At 44.5% G+C, this 17234-nt stretch overlaps 1 protein-coding gene across 3 annotated transcripts in view; it reads left to right on the top strand.

Annotated features, from left to right (window-relative positions):
* Positions 1-1227: 1227 nt before the first annotated feature.
* Positions 1228-17234, top strand: part of ARMC8 (armadillo repeat containing 8) — a 61448-nt gene continuing 45441 nt past the window's right edge. Inside the window, exons 1-3 of one of the 3 annotated variants that reach the window (XM_018080025.3) lie at positions 1228-1310; positions 2451-2523; positions 13928-13999. In XM_018080025.3, coding sequence (XP_017935514.1) covers positions 13932-13999 — 68 coding nt within the window. In that variant the 5' untranslated portion in view covers positions 1228-1310; positions 2451-2523; positions 13928-13931. The remainder of the gene's footprint in view (positions 1311-2450; positions 2524-13927; positions 14000-17234) is intronic. The other 2 variants (XM_018080026.3, XM_018080027.3) reach the window with 2 other exon arrangements.

Here is a 17234-nt window from a genome sequence, read left to right on the forward strand (position 1 = left end):
TCGGGGCTTTTGCTTTTTTCCCCCCCAAATTCGCCTGGACACGAACGCCCTTCTGCGTGCTGCGGACCTTGTAGCTGGTGGTGTGAGAGTCAGGGTATTTTAGAAACAGCTGCGGGGTCTCTGAAGTCCTAAAAACTTCTGCCTACAAATACATGGGTCAGACAGCTCAAAGCTGTTCCGAAAAATATTGTCTTTCGTTGCACGATGGAAGTTTATCTGTAGGGTTTATGTGGCACAATTTAATGGTACTCCTGGAGACAAAGGAGCCCTGCTGTCTCTGGATGACTCTCCTCTGCTAGGTGAGACCAGAGGCAAGGAGCTGCTGCTGCCTCTGACATCGGGGTGGGGAAGCAGGAGCAGAGGCAGTCCCTGAGCAGACACTTGCAAAAGCAAGGAAGAGTTCTCAATTCCCTTATAGCTTCTCTCAAGGAAAACTCCTAAAGAAAAACTGGGAAAGGCTTAATAAAAAGTGAGCTGGCAAGAAGAAGAAGAGGTGAGATAATGGAAGCACAGCCTGGCACGTGTTCATGAGAACCTGCAGGGAAAATTCCCTTCCCCTTTCCCACCCTTGTTTTTTGGAACGCTTTCCATCTCCAACCTTGGATCTTCTCAAAGGGAATAGCAAATCATTAGTGCATAAATGTGTAGCTTACAAGCATGGTCCTGTTGCTGGGAAGAGTTTGCTTTGTCTTCTGAAGCGCTGTGGGAATGCTGTGGGGAATATTGTGGAGAATATTGTCCTGCTGTCCCCACTGCAGTTGTGTGGGGCAGGCTCTGAAACGTGTAGGTATGTTACAGAAAAAAGTCTTACCAGCTTCCCTGTTTTGGAGAGGTTGTGGGTATGTGTCTTGAGCAACATCAACTGCTCCTAGAAACTTTTTCTTTCAGGAATTCATATTTATTCAGTATAGTAATTAAACATAATAAAACTCCAATTCGAGGCAGTGCTGATAATGCAGCTCATAAATAGCTCTTGTTACCTTGCTCTGACACCGTGTTGTTATCTACATTAAGCACCTCATCTTCCCTAAATCACACCTGAACACAGGGTTAATCCCTGGGTGGATGTTGCCCAGCAGTAACACGTGTCACATTTAAATGTCATTCTGTAGGTTTGCTGCCTCTTGCCTGAGTGGTTTCGTGGAGCTGCTGCTGCATAAGCCATTCCTGTTCTCCTGCCTTTCTCTGAGTTGATATAAACTGTTGCCATTGCTGTTTGTTTTCTCTCTGCAGGAGGTCACAGCCAGCAGCCGCCACTATGTGGACAGATTGTTTGACCTCGACCCCCAGAAAGTCCTGCAAGGTGTCATGTAAGTCATTGGAACACCCCTGGGCTCTTGGTTGTGTGTAGGCAGGGGGTACTCGATCCCACTGGAGCTGTAGGGCAGGGGCAGGAAGTTCTTCTTGTCTTTTTTTTGAGAAATCTAGTTGGCAGATCTTAATACCAACATGGTAGTATTGCTGTAGGGATGGATAGTTTTGATACAGACTCTCTGTAGGGCATATGGGTCATAATGCAGCTTCCCAGTTGCCAAAAATGAGGTTTAACATTCTGTGAACGTTGACAAACTTTTTTGGATACACTTCTTCCTTTTGGCCACCTTTTGCTCCTCTTCCAGGTCTGTTGAGATCCTTTTCTCTTCCTCCACTGCTGAGTCAGTGTATTTGCCTCTTACTCTTCCCCTGCTGCCCTGCCTCAGTGTTGGCTTTTATTTTTTTAATGCTTGGCTTCTGTCTCACCATGGGAACTGCAAGCTGAAAGAAAATGCTTCCAGAGAAATTAATTTGGATGCAAATTATATTTCAGTACTTCTGTTGCATGCCAGTGGTCAGGGGCAGTGACTGAGAGAGTGAGGGAAGGACTTGTCCTGCTGCAAAGGTCTGGTTGTTTCCTTGCTGTCCCTGGGCTATGAGCTTTCCATCAGAGCCACACAGCCATGTGGCAAACGAGTCCCTGCCTGGGACTGACTTCTGGTGGTGAAACAGGACCTTTTTGGGCTTACCAGTAACTTGCTGGCTGTGCCTGTCTAGGAAAATGCCAGGAAACATCAAAGGACTGAGTGGATCAGAAAGCCAAGGATATTGGTTGTGTTGCTTAGCACAACCTGAGGCGTTTTCCAGTAGCAGATGAAAACAGTTATTCCAAAAGGTGCCCCAGGGCAACATATCAGAATTCATGTCCCCTTAAAATAGGTGAAAAACACGACAGACATGAAAATGTCCTAGAAACGTCCTTGGTTGGAATACCCCCTTAGCTGTACAAAACTTGTGATGCCCTCCCATAGCTCTGTGCAGGTTCTTAACTCTGCTGCAGGAGAGTCTGGTTTTGCTCCCACCCCTTGGCCTTCCTAGTCCACTCCTGCAGGGGCTGGTGGGGTGGTCCTGGGGCGAGGATGTGTCTCATCCAGTGTCCCAGTGGGGTGACTGAGCCCCTCTTTTCTCCTTGGCAGATGCTCTGAGCCCTGGCTGGCGCTCCCTCCCTGCTCTCCTTTCTTTTCAAAGGACTGGAACCCACAACCCTTGGTAATCCCTTCCCTATCTTTTGATGTGTTATTCATACCTTTTGAAGTTTAACTGATTTCCCAGAAACAGGAAGTTTTAGGCGGCATCTTTGTCTCAGTTAACATCTGAAATTCTTCATCTTGTCCGTGAGTGTCAGTGGATTCTATGCTGAGATGCTTTTCTTGTATTTAAAGACAAGAAAATACCAATTTATTTCGTAATATCTTTCACTGGGCAGATTTGGATGGTGAAACTGTGTTTGTGCTGCTCTGGTTGGAATCTCCATTGTGGGAGTGTGTCTTTGCTGACTCTGAGCCAGTCCTGTGTGGCAGATGTGGTGTTTTCAGGATATTGCTGGGTGGGTGTGAAACAGTCCAATTAAGGGAAATGTATATAAAAAATAGAATTTAGAGTAGCGTGTGTATTAAACATTTCTGTCAGCCCAGGGTTCTCTTTGGGCAGAGAAATACTGCTTTTCCCTGCTTCCTTTGACTTCAGGGTGCCTGCAGAGGTGTTGAATTTGGGATGAACTGATGTTTGGGGTGGAGTAGAGCAGGATTTCAGTTCTTCCAAAGTGCCTCTCAGAAGCTTTATCAGCTATGCTGCATCCTTTGCAGAAAGTCTTTGTTTCCTAAGATGTGCTGGTTTCTTTTCCTGCATCCTGGCTGGAAATACTGATGACCTAGATTTTTTATTTTGATTGATGGAACTGTATGAATATCAAGCATCAGAAAATAGACTGTTGTAAGAGGCTTTGTTTCTGCAGATTGTCTTCAGTTACAATAGTCCTGTTTTTAATATGCTTGAATGAATAACTTGGGTTTGGGGCCTTTTTTTAATTGCATCCTTGTAATTTTAATGAAACCCAACTTCTGAATGAGCTTTGATAAAGGTAAGATGTAGCTAAATGCTTCTTGAACTTGAAAATCATGCCAATCCAGTTTTCATCTTGTAACTTGAGAAAGCTTTAATTACATATTCTGGAGGTATTTAAATGATCAGAATCTCTTCTTTTCCTCTCTTTCCCATGAATTTTCAGAGAGGTGGTGTTCAGATTCTCCTTTGTCCAGACAGTGAAGCTTCACCTGGCTGGGAAATTTTTCCTTTTCCTCCTAATGGGAAAACAGAACCCTGTTGTCTGGTACTGCTGCCTGTAGTTCTATTGATCTCATTTAAAAATGCCAGGTTTCCTGCAGAACTTCTGTTCACATCACTTGTACCACGTTCAGTTGGGTGTTGATAGTGGGTAGGAAGGGGAGAATTTGGAGTACCTGCCAGTAAATCCTGAATTTGAGCTCAGGGTTTGGAACCCTGAGGTTCCTACAGGGGTGACCCCTGCCTTTGACAGCACCTGGCAGGGAACCAAAGTGTTCAGGGCCCCTCTCCATACCCACACCTGTGTGGCTGTGTGTGTACCCACCTTCTCTTGACTGTCTCTGTAGATGAGCAGATTAATACAGTAGTTTCCTTCTGTAAACGTGAACCCTACATTGTGGCCATGCTTATGCTTGAGAGGTCTGTAGGGTTTGCTTTGTGGCTCCTGAGGTGCTCCTCTAACCCTTCATCTTGTTGTACAGCTCAGAGTCCCTGCAGGGAGCTCTGAGTGCACAGTGCAAGGTCAGCACTGTGTCAGGTGTGCAGCTCTCAGGGCACTCGCTGGGGGCAGGTACTGCAGGGTCTCTCTGGGCTTCCCTGAAATGTTTGCTCTTATTGGCAGAGGAGCAGAGCTCTGGAAATCTGTGTGGTTAGGAGAGCTTCATTTGCCCTAAGGTGGTTCCTGCAACATCATCCTGTGCTTTGCAGTGGGGCAGTATTTATTTATTGTTTTAGAAACAATTCTGGGTTGTGATCCTTAGGCTGCCATTTGCTTTTCACCTGATCTTAAGCTCAGGACCACGTTGTTTAGATGCAAGACTGATACCTAGTTTTGCCGTCTAATTTATTTGCTGGTTGTGGGCTTTTTTGAGAGACATTTTGTCATGCTTACACTTAGCCCGGTGCCTTCAAAGTGGCAATCTGTCACTTTGTGGAGAGCTGTGTGATCCTGTCTCAAGGCTGGGTTTGAAAGGAGAATTCTTTCTGACAAATCTGGCTGCTCAAGGTCCCAACTGTTTCTCATCAGGCTGTTCCTCAGCAGTCACAAGGTGTCATCTTATACAACTTGTAAATCATCGTGTTTGTGGTGCACTGAGAATTCCTTATGCTGCTGCTGTCCCTGTCCTTCATGGCCAGCAGGAGTTAGACAAGGATCTTCCAAACTTGTGTGAGGTTTTATTGCTCAGGACAATGAAAGAAACATCCTGTGGAAATGGCACTTGGTACTGATAAACCACCTCAGACACTGTCTGTTCTCCATCCAGCTTGTATTATTTTTGTGTTCTTGGATTTGCCATGGCTGTTGCAGGCAGGATTTGGGTGGCAGTGTGGCAGTGTCCTGTGTTTCTCAGCTGTGGCAGTTGGAGGGAGCAGCAGTGCAGAGTTCACGTGTCTGCACGAAAACTGGGTGAAATATAAGAGGCAACTTCATGGAGTGGGAAGAGAAGAAATTCCCATCTCAGTTCTAATGGAGCAACAGGTACCCCCTTTAGACAGCTGTGAAGAGGCTCCTTCTGCTTCTTGTTCATGTCTGTTAAACAAACCTTCTTTAACACTGTCATGAACAGCACTTGTTTCCACCCAGTGCATCCCAAACAGCTGCAGTGACAGTCTGTAGGCTCTTCTGAGCCCAAATTTTCTGCAGGAGCTGGTTTTTTTTGCATGTTCCCTTGGCCCTGTGGAAACAGAGCAGCCCTTAGGGGGTTGTTGGTGTTACACTTTGCCCCTGTACATTTTGGGTCAGTTCTGTTGTCTCCCAGACACTGCACTGCAGTAAATGCGTGTTCTGCATGGAACTTGGAGGTGTCATTGGCTAAGAACAAGTGAGGGAGTTTTTGGAAGTGTTGTTTTTGTGCAGAGTCATTCGTGTGGGGAGGCTCCTGAGCGTAGTGTTGGTGCTCTGTGAACTGCAGGAGGGGCTCCTTGTGGCTGGAGCTGGGAAGGGTTTCTGTGGGCTGAGAATGTGACAGAAATCTGAGTGGGTTCAGGTGGTACTGGGAGTATGAGTCGTGGTTTCTCCCTTCCAAGAGGTAAGCTGGGAAGGAAAGCTTTCCAAGGGTGAGAAGAGGAAATGGAGAGGCTGAAACATCATTGGGGAATTAAGCACTGCTCTGTGAAGAGGGGTTTTCCATAGAATGGGGTTTGTAGTCAGATGGAAAGATGGTGCAGAGGGGAGAAGGGAAGCTGCACATAAATCAGGTGTGTTCCTGTCACAGAACAAGGTACTCTCTCACTTTTGTGCTTTTTTTATAATGCAGGTAAAGGTGCAAATGCACAATTGCTTCTTCTGCAAGTAAATTGCTATGTATTGTAACTCCTGGACTGATATTTAGAGGTGGGCTAAGCTTCTGGAATACCTGTGACATTGGCCCAGCAATCTCTAGCCTGCAGAGCTGTTGAATATTTCAAACCTTGCAGTTACTGCTCTGAGCCTGGGAGAGAAGCCTGATGAGGATTGATCTCTTCAGTGCTGCCTTTCACATGGAAGCCACTTTTCTCTGCAATCCCTCTCCACACCACCCTCAGAGTGCTGATACTGTTGCTGTGATGGTTTCAGGCTGTGAGTAGGATGAGGGAGGAAAAGCAGCTTCTGTCAGACTGGCTGGTGGAAATCAGGGAGTATTGGTCACACAAGTCCTGAGGTGGGACTTAGTGACAGACTTCCAGCTGAGCACAGCTGATGCTGCAAGTTATCTCTGAGATCTTAATAAAGGGAGTCTACCTTCCCTTTATTAATCTGTCAGACAAATGCAGAGGGGCTGCCTGCAAGGGAGGGCAGAATGGAGCAGCTGAGGGAGCAATAGTCCTTGTGCCCTTTGGGGTGTGTGGGATGTTGTTAAGGCTGAGCTCAGAGGATGAGCCTGAGGGATGTGTGCCACAGAATCAGCAGCACTGCTGAGTTTGTGATTCTTCATATTTGCAGTTTGGTTTTTTTGGTTCCAAGCTGCCAGTCCGAATTGATTGGAATCAGCACTAAAAAAAGTTGAATTTACTTGCTGTCCAAAAGAAGGTTATTTTCCATTTGCAGTATGGAACTTTCAGGCTGTAAAGGGTTGGCAATTCTAGTAATATGCACAGGACAGAATTCTGTTTACCAGTTAATTTCTCTACCAGATATTAAGCTGATTTCAGTATGTATGCTGTATTGCAGGTGCTGGGCTGATAATTTAAATGTGTTGAGATTTTTTTCTTTGGGAACTGTCAAGTAGCAGGAAGGCTAGCTGGGAAAATTACTTGTTAAAACATACTTCAAACATACATTGTCTGAAATGTCCAGAAACTCCAGAGTGAGGGAGTTTATTTGGATATAGATATTATGGGCTTTCTGTCCTAGTGAGCACTTAGTAACCCCATTTGGAAAATGGGACTGAAGCGTGTGGAGGCCAGTGCATCATCTTAGCTTATTTGGAGCTAAAAATCAGAGACTTTGCTTTGTGTCAGGGAGACTTTAGGTTGTTATAATCTAATGGGTCATAGCTGTGTCAGATCAGCAGGGTTTGGGGATCCTGCAGGGAGTGCTGGCCCAAGGTGCAGTGAGCAGTGTCAGACAGCATTCCAAGCTCACATCCAGAGCAGCCAAGCAGGTGCTGCAGGGCCATTTTAAGGTATTTTCCTGTACTGAATGAAACTTTATAGTTCTCCACGTGGATGACTTGTGGTGGACAACATTCTGTAGATAATGAGTGGTGGGCTTAAAATGGGACAATGGACAAAAGTAACTTCCCATAAAGGGACAGTGCTATAAAAATGTGTATTACAGAGTGATTAGTGAAATTCATTTAATCTTTACTTCAGCTGTGGGAGATACTAGTGCTGAAGGCAGTACCATCCTGGGAAGGGAAATATCCTTGAAGGGAGGGAGACAGTAAGAAAAAAAGTAACACAGTTACTTGTATTTGGTGGTTTGGGTCATTCATCTGAGGCAGCAGTGGTGGAGGATGTTCTTTTCATGTGGCTGTTTGGGGAGAGCTGTGAAGGAAGTGTTTCACTGCTCTGGTGTCACAGAGCAGGGCATTTTCTGAGAGTGAGAATTTCTGAGTTCTGCTGAACTGCAGCTGTTTTCCCCTCACCTCTTTGGGGATAATTCTTCACTCTTAGGACCTAGTTCGATTAAATAGAGATTGAAATGCTGATAATACAGAGCTCTAGCTACGGTTGGTGTGGTTTTGTTGATTTGGGATGTGTTTTAGTGTGTAAAGGTTACATAATAAAAGCTGGCTAAACTCCCAGCCTCCACTGACTTCAAGCAGTTTAACTTTGAGCTACATTGTTTTTAAGACTGAGTTTTCTATCCATTAGCGGTCTCATGCAACTTGTAGCACAGTTTCCAGACTCAGTGCAAAGGATGAGGTGATAAAACATGCTTGGGAGAGGTGGGAAAAGCAGCCTCTCCCTCTTGTCAGTGAATATAGACTGGGAAGGAGCTTGTTAAGCTTGATCAGAAGGGCAGCAGGTGAACTGAGTGATGTGAGCTCTCCCAGGGTTTGACAGGAGAGGGGTCTGCAGTGTGTCACACACGTGGGAACTGGGATAAATCCAGGGCAGGAGTGAGCTGTGAGTATCTCTAACTACGAGTATGGATCACTGAAACACATCCCTTTCTATTTGGTAGACTTTCCTTGGCAAGAGAACTTATGACCAGGTAAGTTGCCTCTCCAAAGAGGACACTTCAGATAGTTCTGTGACTGTGATATGGAGGAGTTGGACTAAATGATCACTTTTAGCATTATGTATGTTAAACTCCACTGCTCTGCAGTGCCAGGTGCTTTGTCTACAGCATTTTGATTTTCTGCACTGAGACTCCAGAACTGAGAAAAACCATGGATTGAGGTGTTTTTTTTTTGTTTAAATATTGAATTTGTTTAGTTTGCACTGTATGTTAATCGTGTCACAGTTAAAGTGTTAAAATTCAAATGAGTTGAGTAACACTGTCTCCATGTGCTACTTGGTTCTTTGCTGTAAAATCATCTTTTTCACCGCATCAACTGGTATTTTTTGAATGGAGTTAGAAATCTTGAAACTTTTCTTCCCAACTTGATGATTAACCTTAAAAACCAGCTGATTTATGACTTCTGTGGTTTGCTTGAGTTGTCAGGAGTTTTTAATGTTTTATTGCCTTGGTTGGACCAGTAATCATGTCAGTACAAACACTGAACTCTTAGCTAAGGGGGTAGCAAACAGCTTCAAGCCAGAGCAGTGTCAGTCCTGGAAATGAATTCTGCCACAGTAGCCATGGACATACTTTATCCACAAAATTTGTCATGAATTTCTGGTGTTGCATTGCATCTGTCCATAAAAATAGGAAAGTGGAAGAAAAGGAGAAGGAAGAGGAGGGAAAAGCTGTAGAAAACATGATTGTCCAAACCTCACCTCCACGGAGAGCTCTTGACTGGAGTGCAGCCAGCCCAGGTGCCATTTGCTTGTATGACCCTTAACTCAGACTCTCCTGGAGCTGGGGCAGAGGGTTTTCATTTGGGCTGTGTCCTTGTACCAGCTCCAGTCCCTCAGCTCTCTGGCTGCCTGCATTTGAGTTCTTGAAGGCTTTGAGAACCCTGCTCTGCGTCATCCCATTGTTGGTGACTCTGCTCAGCCTCTGGTGGATAAATCTCCTGGTGGGGCTTTGTCTGGAGCTTCCTCTGGCCCTGTAATCAGCTCAGGATCTCCTGGAACTGTTTCATATGAAAAGTGAAAGCACTGACCTGATGTGTCCAGGGCTACTTTTCCTTCTGGGATTGTTTCTCTCGTGCCTGGAATCCTTCTCTGTCTAGGAACCCCTGAATGTGGCCACCTGCTCTGTTTTCAGAAGCCACAGATGAGGAAATGTCCTGCAGGCTCTTTGTTTCCTCCTCTTCTGTGGAGTTCCTGTGGCTGCTTCCTCAAGTCACTCTGGCTTGTTTGGAGATCTGTTGTGTTGCCTTAGGAGGGCTCCAGGGCTTCCTCTCAGGATTTTATTTCTTCTGTTTGTGCCTGATTTCCTGTATTTAAAAGCAGAGGCACAACCAAATCCTCCCAGGGGTGTCATTGTCTCCACGCTGCTCCCTCAGGGTCTCCCTGGCAGCAGAGCTGCAGGGGTGGATCCCTGGGATGCTGGAGAGCTCTATTCTTTCCCAGCTGGGGCCTGAGCTCACTCTGCTGCTCTGTTGGGTTTTAATTTAGTGAGAGGAGTCCCAAAGTTAGAGCTGAACTTCAGTGATTTCTGTTTAGAACAAAGTTCAGCACTGTAACTTGCTTCTACGATAATAATTTCCATTGGCAGGCTGGAGTGCTGATTTTCTCAGGGCTTAGACATTTAATGATACTATTTTTTATTGGTTAGGAATCCTTGAAACTTAAAGGCCATATTTTACTCACAAATTGTTATATTTAATACTGCTTTTTGCTTATCTGAAGCAGCTATATCTGGTGCCTTTAAACCATCACACATTTAGCTTCAGAATAAAAACAGTACTTCATGCACAGTTGGCAGATTAGTTCCTCTTGTAACTCATGGCAGGCTGCAGTTGGATGGAAATTAGACTTTTTGGTGAGTTTAATGTACTCCTAAAATACTTTAAACACTCATGCTGTGCTAATACACTTAAAAACTAGCATGCATTGCATTTTACTTATAGCTAATTAATTGAACTGATTGCTTCTGGCTGCAATGTTCTAGAACATTGTGTTAGAGCTGATAAACCTCACCCAGTAATTGTTCCCCCTTTTCTTGAGTTGGTGGGAAGAAAATCAGTCCTGCTACTTTTCCAGTCTCCACTTTGTTTCTGACTTAAAGCTGAGTGGTCACAGAGTTGAGCTGATGAAACTACATTCTTACTTCTTTGAGAAGCCATAAGAGATGAAAAAAGCTGGTTGGGCACTTCAGGAAGGAATATTCCCAAGTGTTTAGCTAGGATCTCTTTGCTGAATTTTGTTGTTGGCAGCCTGTATTGTTCCTTCTTGAAAGTTTTTTTTTCATATAAATTGCTGGGTTAAGGAAAATGTTGGCATAGATACCAACTATCAGATTTTAAATCTCTGCATAGAGTGATTGTAATTCAGGTTATTTTGTAAAAAAACTTGTAATTTAGTTTGAATATAAACTGTAAGATTTAATGCACAGGCTATTTAAAAAAAAACCCAACCCAACCAACGTCGAGTGCATCTCAGGAGCACCCCCCCTCCTGGGGGAGGTTTTGGTCTGTACAAGCTGCAGTTGTGAGGCTGAGGAGCTCAGCAGTGCTGGAGTGTTCCAGGTCCAAGGGCAAGGGCCCCTGTCTCCCTCTGGATCACAGACTAGTTGGGCTCTGAAGTTCCATCTCTCTGTAGTTGTGTTTGTGCTGCTGTTCCCTCCTCCCTCATGCCTGGGACTCCTTTTCACAGAGGGAATGGGAGCAGTGACATTTGGAAATATTAGTTTTGGACTAATAATTCCTGGGGTTTCTTTGTTACCTCTTGTACCAGAAAGTGATCTTTGCTGCTTTTTTCCCTTGGATGAATCTCATGGCATTTTGGATCTGAAATCAGTCAAGCTCCAACTCGTTGGAGGTGATGTTTTTAAATAAGGGAGTTGCCCTCAGTGTTTCCAAGGTTCATGATTCACCAAGGACCTGGAAGTCTATGACAGCATGTGGTAACTTCTTTTCTTCTCAAGGAATTACCTCCCCAATCAGGAAAATAGTCATAAAATATAATATGGAATCACGTAATTATTTTTTATAGTACACAAAAAAGGTCTGCTACTATTCAGCACTGGATTATGGTATTTTGAGGATGTTCTTGCTTTCCATATCCACCTGCTCCCAGTGTATTGAGTAGGTTCATTTCTGTAAATAGCAAATTGGAAGAGAGAAATGTGGTGGGGAACTTGGGAGTGCTGTGATGCCCACAAACATGGGGGTCTTTGGGGCTTGTCTTTGACAGGCTTTGGTCACTGTATCAGTTTTACTTGCTTGCAGGTGCAAATGTTTGAATGTCCATGTGTTGGATTTGTCAGACATCTCAAGCTTGTGATTGATATTTCTTGTCTATCCGCCATGACTTCAATGAGAAACTTTGTGACCTGGGAGGGAAAAAGTCTTCGGAATCATTTCCAGATCAGGACTCTGCCCTCCCTAACCCTCTCAGTATGAGTGTTACATGAGTGTTATGGAAGTTGGCCATACTCCTGCCACTTGTGAAAGGGTCTCTAAATTGAATTCTAATAGTCAGTAACTATTATGTATGAAATGGTTTTAGGGTTAAGCTATTCTCTTGTGGAGTTGGGGCAGGAGTCAAAAAATTGGCTGGTGGTGTTTTGTGGTTTGTTTGTTGGTTGTGTGGTTTTTTTTTTTCCACACAATATGGTGTAAAATCTCCTGAGCAGAGCATTAAAATGTCACCCAAATCAGTGAATGTTCAGAGTGCTGGGCTAGTGTCCCCTCTGTGGCCTCCCAAGGTGCCTCTGCAGACCCCTGATGTGGTGCAGCCTTTCTGAGGCTTTGGTGCCTCAGATACCAGAGAGGGGCCTCTTTGGGAGTCCTGGAGTGGCCTGAGCAGGGAATTAGCACATCTGTTGGGACAGCTTCCATTATTCCTGTGAGATGCCTGATTGTTGTTTCTGCCACTGTTTTGGACTGACTCTGGTATTTTAAAAACCTTGAAAAACGACCGGGATATTTGGATATCAAGCGTTCAGCATAGAAACCACTGAAGGCCTGTGTCTGGTTTTTATTGCAGTCTTCAAGTCCACTCCTGAAATTTTCTGGGGCTTCCAGCTTCATCTGTCTTCTGATCTTGCTCTTTCCCCTCTCCCTTCTGTCCCGTGGGGTGAAGTCAGCGAGCTGAGGGCGATGGAGCAGCGAGGCCCGGGGTCTGGGCTGGCAGGGCCCTGTGTGCTGAGGGCTCACTGGGGTTTGCTGGCTCTGCCTGGGCTCAGCTGGGCACAGAACAGCTGCTGCCACTGCTCCTGGCTCCTGGCTTGGAGCTCTGAGATCACATCCTACCTCCAGGGGTTCCCTTCCATTGCCTTAAAATTCCTGGAGCCCTCTTCTGTGGCTGGGGAAGAGCACGAGCCACAGGGAGAAATTCAGGAAGAACCTTTTGCTAACTGAGGTCTACAAAGGTTCTGTTATGCCAGCAAATGTTGCCTGCCTTGGCTAAGGAGTTTTTTTACCTCTGATGAAGTGAGTTAAACTTGGGACAGCTGGTTGTTGCAGTGCAATGTGTTCATTGAGCACCACAGCACTGTGTGGTGTTCACTGCTGGCCAGGGTGGATCTTACACAGCAGGGCTGCTCTAAATCCCTTTAACTTTGCAGCTGGCAGGTGAAAGAGTGGCAAGAAAATACGCTGATTTAAAGCAACCACTAAGGCTCCCAAATTACCCAAATGAATTATGGGCGTAGTTAAACAGTGATTAATTTATCAGTTTTGCAACTAACGCTGCAGTAATCCAGTTTATTATTTTTTGTTGTTGATAAAAATTACCTGAATTTGGTCTCTTTTTATTCTCTGCTCTTAAAGGTCTCTACGACTACAAAGTTTCCTAGAAATGTATCATCTTGATTTTCTGGAACTGGTCATAAGTTGCCAGCTTGCTTTCAGGTTCTCTGACGTTCATGTATGTTCAGTATGTTCAGGATGGTTTTAGGATACAGTAACCATTTCCTAACGAGGTTGCAAACTACACATTTGCACAGGAATTCTTAGTGTGCAAAACCAGTGTCCACGTTCCAAAGTGCTTCCCCTGTCCCTGTACCCCAGCATGGATGCCTCTCATGTGTTTAACCTTGCAGGAACTCTCAGGCAGGAAAATGCTTTTGTTCCCGCTTTGTTCCTGAGATTTTGACATGCAGATGTTCAGGTGTCCTACTGAAAGTCGTGAAAGGAAGCCTGGGGTGAAGAGGAGAGTGAAAGTCTGGTCTCTGGAGACTGGTCTTAGTTCCTTGTTCCTTTTTTTTTTTTTCCTTTGAGCTTGTCTTTTCCTGTAGAATATTCACTTAATATTTGAAATTACCAACATTTAACTTCCCAACCAGTAGTGGGGTTTTTGAAATTATTTTGGAAGTCTGGTGACTGTCTGGGCACAGGGAACAAATATATCTAGTTTTCTGCAGCAATAAGAGCTCTTTGTGTGCATGTGAGATAGCTTGGGTTTTTGCTTCCCTGCAGAAGCTGGGATGGACTGGAATCCCAGAGCTCTGGGTGTTACCTGTGGGCTGAGGACACTGTGCCCTGGAGCACTGCTCAGTCTGTAGTGCAGCATGGACATGTGCAAAACTGCTTGCTAAGCCTTCATGGAAATGGTAAATTCTAAGATAAGCCCTCAGTACCTCAGCGTAATTTACCAGGGTTTGTTTTTCTTTCTGGATTTACAGAGATATGAAAAATGCTGTAATTGGAAACAACAAACAAAAAGCCAACTTGATTGTTTTGGGAGCAGTTCCAAGGTATGTCCTTTGCTACTCTCCTTTTCACTGATTGACAACAGGTCTGGAATAATGAGCCTTAGATCACAGGCACTTTTTTGTTTTAACTTTGATTGTAGTTGACTGAATACTTGCTGTAATGTAACTGAGAGAGACTTGAAATATCTGTTAAAGTCATGTATTACAGAACAGGCTGTTGAGTAATGCTTTTAATTTAGAATTTCATAGAATTCTCTAATGTAGTCCTGGTGATTTTTATTAAACTTTATCAGCTCAGGAATCAAATCTAATTTTTGACATTGATATCAATGATGGATGGAAGTGGTTGTACCTTAATCCTGTTCTTCAGCCAATTGCCTGGTGAGTTCATAACTGAAAATGTTTAAGGCTGTGTTAAAGATTTTATTTAAAAATATTAAAAAACATCTGAGATAATTTGCTTGTCTTCTCCACCTGCTTCAGAGGATTAAACCCCATTGATCATACTTTATTGCTGCCTTGCTGCTTCAGCTGATGAGCTCGAGAGCTGCTGCTGGCTTGTCAAAAATGCTTTTTATTTGCAGAGAATATCTTCTCACTTACAGACTGAGTTTGTATCAAGGCCAGCCCTTGAAATTCTCTAGGGATTAGCAGTGGGGACACCCCCTCCACAAAACCTGCTGGATTATCTTCTGTTTTGACCGAATACAAACAGGTGAAGAGAAGACTTCACATGAGATGGAAAGATTGAAGTGGACATTTGTTGAAGATGATGGGAAGTTTTAAGGAATGTCTTTCAGCAGCAGGCCCTAAGGGAGTTTTGCAACTCCTGCTGACTGTTGTGGTTCCCATTTGAAAAGTGACAGAGGATCTCCAACTTCCAAATCTGGACTCTGCCCGTTCTTTCATTTTGTAGGACTTGTGTTCCTTCAGTTTTCCTGCTTTCTGCTGCTACTTGTTCTGTGCCCAGGAATGAAAATGCACAAGTGGTTTCTCTTTGTTGTTGCTAGTGCCTTCTGGCTGCCTGGGTAAATTAAATAGTTAATCTAGAACTGCAAGTAAATGACTAGATTTGGAAAACTCTTAAAAAACAACTATCACCCTTGTCCTCACTTCAGGACAAGTTTTTTCCAATGACAGGAAATCCAATATCAAGGCTTTCAAATGAGGAGAATAGATGAAGGTAAATGGACTGGATAATTGTGAGAAAGGACACTTCTCACTGGCTGTGACCTAAGTGACATCATCTGCCCCCAGGTGCCTTCCTGAAGGCTGTAGGATTTCCCCAAAGTGCTGCAGACAGACTCAAACACGTTATAGACCATTTGGATGAGAGAACTCTTTTGGTTGGGCTCTGTCAAGGTGGAGGGAATCCACTGGCCTTTATTGTTAGATAGGGGCACCTGTGGAATTCCAGTCTGCAGAGCCACACCTCCCTCACAAAGCAGAGGAGTGAGCAAACTGCCATCCTTTGGTTTGGATCTCCTGCAAAGTCAACAAGAAGAGTTTCCTTTTCCCAGAGTTTGAGCACAGCCTCCCAGGGGAAGTTGATTCTTTCCTCTGGTGGCCTGGGAATTGTTAGGATTGTGCTGCTGCTTGGTCCTGTGGTTCAGCTTCTTGTTTACCCATTTCTTGCTTCCTCCTTCTTCCCCAAGTGTTCCTCCAGCAAGCTTTTTCAGAAAAGACCCTTTAGAGCCAAAGAGCTCCTTCAGACCTGGCACTTGGTGGAAAAGAAAACAGTGGGTTCACATGTTAGAACAGACTCATGTGAGGTTTGGAAACAAGTCTAGGAAGTATCTTGTGTTTTAAATGGGCCCAAATACTACTGATATGTGTGTAATAGCCCTATTATTTTACACTATTAGACTGCTGCTTGGAAAGAAATGCAAAGTCCCTGGAAGGTCTCCATGCTGGAAAAATGACTGGATCGTTGTCAACTCTGGGCCTGTGGCCTCCTGAGTCCATGAGCTGTTCAGTGGTGTCATCTTTGGAGAGGGAGATGTATCTATACCTTAAATGAGTTTTTTTTTAGGCCCTTTGAAGTTCAGCCTGACCTGTGGTCACCACTGACCCCTTGTTTTGAAGGGGGTGCTAAGAAAAACCCAGGTGATTGAAGAAAGCTGGCAGAATTGCCATGTCTGGACTTAACAAACTAAGAGGTGTTAAAACTGTACAAATGTGTGCACAGACATGGTCCTGGATGTTCAGAATGTAAATGTAGCCAAACCTGTATGTGGATTTTGTTTCTAAAGAAAAGGTTTTCTATATCTCTTCCCAGAATCAGGGAATTTCAATTCTCATGGAATGCTGGCCTGGGGCCCCTTTGTCAGGACTGCAGGAACGTTACTGTTTGAAACTGTTACTTTCTAGTAGCAATCCCAGAAAATAGAATCTCTAGGGTTTGGAGGGGAAGAGTTATTTTCAGGTCCTGTTCTTTCAGTGCCAGGCCAACTTAGCCTTGTCTAAAAGTGGTTTCCTACTTGTACTGTCCTTCACCTTTTTTTCCCTTCTCCCACACATAAGTGCCAGCAGAGACCGAGGAAGTCCCGAATAATTATTGGTGTGCTCCTTTACTCAACAGTTTTATGACAGCAAATACTGCAGCTTTTGTGTCTGTCTCCATGGCAGACACCTCCTCAGAGCCCAAGTTCAGGATTTAATGCTTTCCATCAGTTGTTCTCCCAGTCTAATTCCCAGGAAAATGCCTGAGTACTCAGTTCAAATGTGAATTGTTCCTGTCTGTCACTCTGGTAGGGCTTCTGAACTGACTAACCCGTGTTCTTTAGCACTTAGTCTGCAGTGCTGCTGCTCCCAGTTCTCCCAGTTGTAACTGCTGAGAGATGGAATTGGAAAAGAGAAGCATTCAATGAACTGAACACGTGAGTAGGTAGCTGTGAGTCAGTGTTAGGCCTGTGGAGCACTGGAGAGATGCAGCATTGCTGCTTGGTCATCCAGCCACCGAGGGGCCCTTTGCTCCTGGGATGTGTTTCCTCTCTCCCTTCAGCTGGTGGAGGGCAGAGCATGAAGCAGGCAGGGTTCCATTCCAGCCAGCAGAGCAGGGCTGTCTGCCTGTCCCTTGTGTTACCTGTCAAAAACCTTCCCTGAGTCAAGTTAGTGCTGATCTACTTATTGCTGAGAGTGTAATATTTAAAGTCTAATCCACTTCCAAGGTAGTTTCTCATTAGGAGCTTCAGTTATTCCTTTGCTCCAAAATGAATACAGAGTTTTTAAATCAAATCTTAATCCCAACCACCCAAGACTTTTGACAAAAACACTA

Source organism: Manacus vitellinus, unplaced genomic scaffold (genome assembly GCF_001715985.3).
Source record: "Manacus vitellinus isolate BGI_N305 unplaced genomic scaffold, ASM171598v3 scaffold_49_pilon, whole genome shotgun sequence".
Lineage (NCBI taxonomy): Eukaryota > Metazoa > Chordata > Aves > Passeriformes > Pipridae > Manacus > Manacus vitellinus.